Source organism: Hipposideros armiger, unplaced genomic scaffold (assembly GCF_001890085.2).
Source record: "Hipposideros armiger isolate ML-2016 unplaced genomic scaffold, ASM189008v1 scaffold_51, whole genome shotgun sequence".
Lineage (NCBI taxonomy): Eukaryota > Metazoa > Chordata > Mammalia > Chiroptera > Hipposideridae > Hipposideros > Hipposideros armiger.
This window is the reverse complement of record NW_017731401.1, coordinates 367,298-370,711: the sequence shown is the minus strand read 5'-3', so window position 1 is coordinate 370,711 and position 3,414 is coordinate 367,298. Positions and strand designations below refer to the sequence as shown.

Below are 3,414 nucleotides of genomic sequence, written 5' to 3'. Positions count from 1 at the left end.
AGGCCTGTTCCCAGGTGGCAGGATTGCCAACCGTGGTCCTGGCTACAGACCCAGAAACAGCCCTGTCCCATTGTGGACTCAGCGATAGTTCTGTTTGGCCTTGGTCCTGTCACCAGCACCATCTGCCAAGGGGTCCAGGAGGAGTTACGCCCACCTGTGTCTCAGGTAATAGGCCTGCTGACCTTGATACAGTCCCAGTCCCTTTCAGCCCTGGTCCAGGAGTAGCCCTACTCTGCCCAGGGACTTGCCAGAAGACACACTTGTCCACGCTCCTGGAGGCAGACCTGCTGACCTTGGTCCAACAGCAGATCTTGAAGGAGGCCTGTATCCTGGCTCCAGACCCTTGCAGCAGTGGTCCAGGAGCAGTCCTGCCCACACAAGGACCTGGGGGGAGACAGGCCCATCTGTGCTCTTGGAAGCAGACCTGCAGACGTTGGTTCTGGCTGTAGAACCCAAAGTGGACTCATGACTCAGTTACAGCTTGGCTCAGCTGCGGTCTGGGGCCAGTCCTGCCCACCAGGGACCTGTTCAGTGACCTGGCAGGTGCCCCACCTATTCAATAATCTGGTAATAGACCCACTGTGGGACCTTAAGGCCCGTTGTCCTTGCACCAGACTAATTAACCAAGGTCTTTGAGGCAGTACCATCTGCCCAGGGACCAGACAAGATCCATGCTCACCTGGGCCCTTGGTAACAGGCTGACAAACTGTGGATCTAGCAGCAGCCATGCGATTCCTTGTCATTGTCAACAACACTGTTTCTCTTTTTTCTCTGAATTCCTCCTCAGAAGCAGAGTGTCACGGTTACATTTGGAATTGTCAGGAAGAATAAAGGATGTGGCAGAAAACACCAGACACGATGGCTGGGATTACGTATTATCCCCGGGGATGTTCTCGACATAGAAGAGCACTGGCTTCTGACACACACACAAGCCATGTTAGTAAGTCACAAGGGGGAAGATAATGAGGCAGATAGGAAACAGCTAGTATGAGGCTTGTAATGACGCCTCATCAACAGCAGGAAAACGCAGTTGGGTTTAGTAGGCGAGGCCAACCACATGAAAAGGGCTTTACAGAAAACCTCAAGTAGGTGCTGCGGTGGAGGACGGCCCAGGTGGCCTGGACTGAGAGAAGGATCGAAGTGCATGGTGGGGGAGAGCTGTGACTTCTTTGGGATTTTGTGGACTGGCTCTTTGGCCTTTTTTCTCCCAGGACATTACAATCATTGGAGAAAACAAGAAAGTTGTCTGGTGGGTTCATGCTCCAAACACACCGTATTAGTTTTCCAGGACTGCTGTAACAAAGTACAACAGGCTGAGTGGCTTAACCAAGAAAAGTTTATTGGCTCACAGCTCTGGAGGGCGGAAGTCGGAGGTCAGGGTGTTTGGTAGGGTTGCTTCCTTCTGAGGGCTGTGAGGGAAGGTCCTGTTCCAGGGCTGCCTCCTTGGTTTGTGGATGGCCATTTCTCGGTCTCTTCACATTGTCTTCTCCATTTCTGTGTCCAAATTTCCCCTTTTTATAAGGACATTGTCATATTGGATTGGTGCCCATCCTAATGACCTCACTTTAATTTGATTTCCTATGTGTAGACCCTGTCTTCAAGTAAGGTCCTATTTGGAGGTACTGGGGGTTAGGACTTCAACCTATAAATTCTGGGGGAACACAGCTCAGCCCCGAACACACAGCACATTGTTTGATGGCACTGCGCCTTGCGCCTCACACCGAAGCAGGCCTAGTCACATCCTTTAACACTCATCAACCCACTTGTGAAGGTGACCCTCTGTGCTGCCTTCCCTTCCTCACTGATCTACTCATTCCTTCCATCACTGACCTTGGAATGGATGCCAATTACAGTCAGGTATCATTTCCGATGTATTAAAAATTAGCAGAAAGAGANACAGTAGATTTCACGGACTCTGTGGAGCGACTATGCTGAAAGCATTCGGAAACATCATAGTCCTCGATTGTGACCATATCTTGTATTGTCTGCAAGGTGGCTTCGGTTGTTTTCTTAACCTGGGAACAGAAACATATTTTTCACATTAGCACATTATTTCGTGAATCCCACAAACAAGCACTGAGAACCCATTCTGTCAGGCAGAGATGGGGACACAAGCCCTGCCCCAAGAATTCAGAATCTATTAGGGGAGAGACACAGATAAAGAATACCCCATGTCACCAATATAAGGAAAGGCTTTTTCAGAATTAGACTAAGGAGGACATCACTTTACATTTGAGTCCTCATAAATCTCATGTATCACTGGGTGCTCTCTCAAGTACATTTTTTTTGTTTTAAATAACATTTTTAATTGAAATAAAACTACATACAGAAAAATGCACAGCCTGTAAGTATATAGCTTTATGAATATCGCAAAAAGAACATTTATATGACCACCACTCAGATCAAGACATATGGTACATTGTGAATATCCTTGTGTTTCTCCCAACCACCACACATCCGCTTCTCCTCCCCTAAGGTAGCCACTATCCTGATTTCTAACATTATATATCAGTTTTTTCCTTTTTGTACTTCATATAAATGGAATCCAAGGATGATTTTCATCTTGCTTCTTTTGCTCAACTTTATGTAGTAAGATTTATTGATTTCTTGTATTTCATTGCTAAATATTCACTGCAAGAATACATCATAATTCATCCCTTTTACTGTTGATACGTAGATGACTTATTTCTAATTTGGGGCTATTATGAATAACACTGTTATGAGCACATTTTTGTTGGGCCACATACACATGAGCGGAATTGCTGCATAGAGGGTATGCCAGACTGTTTTCCAAAATTATTGTTCCAATTTGTCTTCCCACTGGCATGGTAGGAAAATTCCTATTACTCCAAATCTTCAAGAGTTGGTATTGTCAGCTCTTAAATTTTAAACCATTGTGTTGGCTGTATTTTGGTATCTCATTGTGGTTTCCACACACATTTCTCTGATGATTGAGACTGAACACATTATCATATGTTTAAGGCAATTTGGAATTCCTTTCTTGGAAACCCTTTGTTAAATCTCTTGCTCAACTGTAAATTGGGTTATGAGTCTTTTGTTTTTGTTTTTAGTATTTCTGAAATTTATTAGTTCAGACTCTGGAATGAGTCTTTTTATTAAAACATATTTGCAGGTGTAGATACAAGTATTTTATTAGTTATATGTGTTGCAAATATCTTTTACCACTCTGTACCCTGGCTTTTCACTTTCTATAGTGTTCGGATGAACGGTCTCATTTTCATATAATGAAATTACCAATCCTTTCCTTTATGATTATTGTTTTTTGTGCCCTTATTTAAGAAATATTTTTCCCACCTTATGGCCATAAAGATACTGTTCTATGTTATCACATAGGAGTTTTTAAACTTATCTTCCACAATTAGGTTGTACTCCACCTTTCCTTATAAAGTCTAA

At 43.9% G+C, this 3,414-nt stretch overlaps 1 protein-coding gene across 1 annotated transcript in view; it reads right to left on the bottom strand.

The window, feature by feature from the left end:
* SRGAP1 (SLIT-ROBO Rho GTPase activating protein 1) overlaps nt 1-3,414 on the bottom strand; it is a 300,419-nt gene that overhangs the window by 57,144 nt on the left and 239,861 nt on the right. The window contains exons 11-12 of the mRNA XM_019640518.1: nt 1,899-2,015; nt 680-779 (exon numbers count right to left, since the gene is read on the bottom strand). Coding sequence (XP_019496063.1) covers nt 680-779; nt 1,899-2,015 — 217 coding nt within the window. The remainder of the gene's footprint in view (nt 1-679; nt 780-1,898; nt 2,016-3,414) is intronic.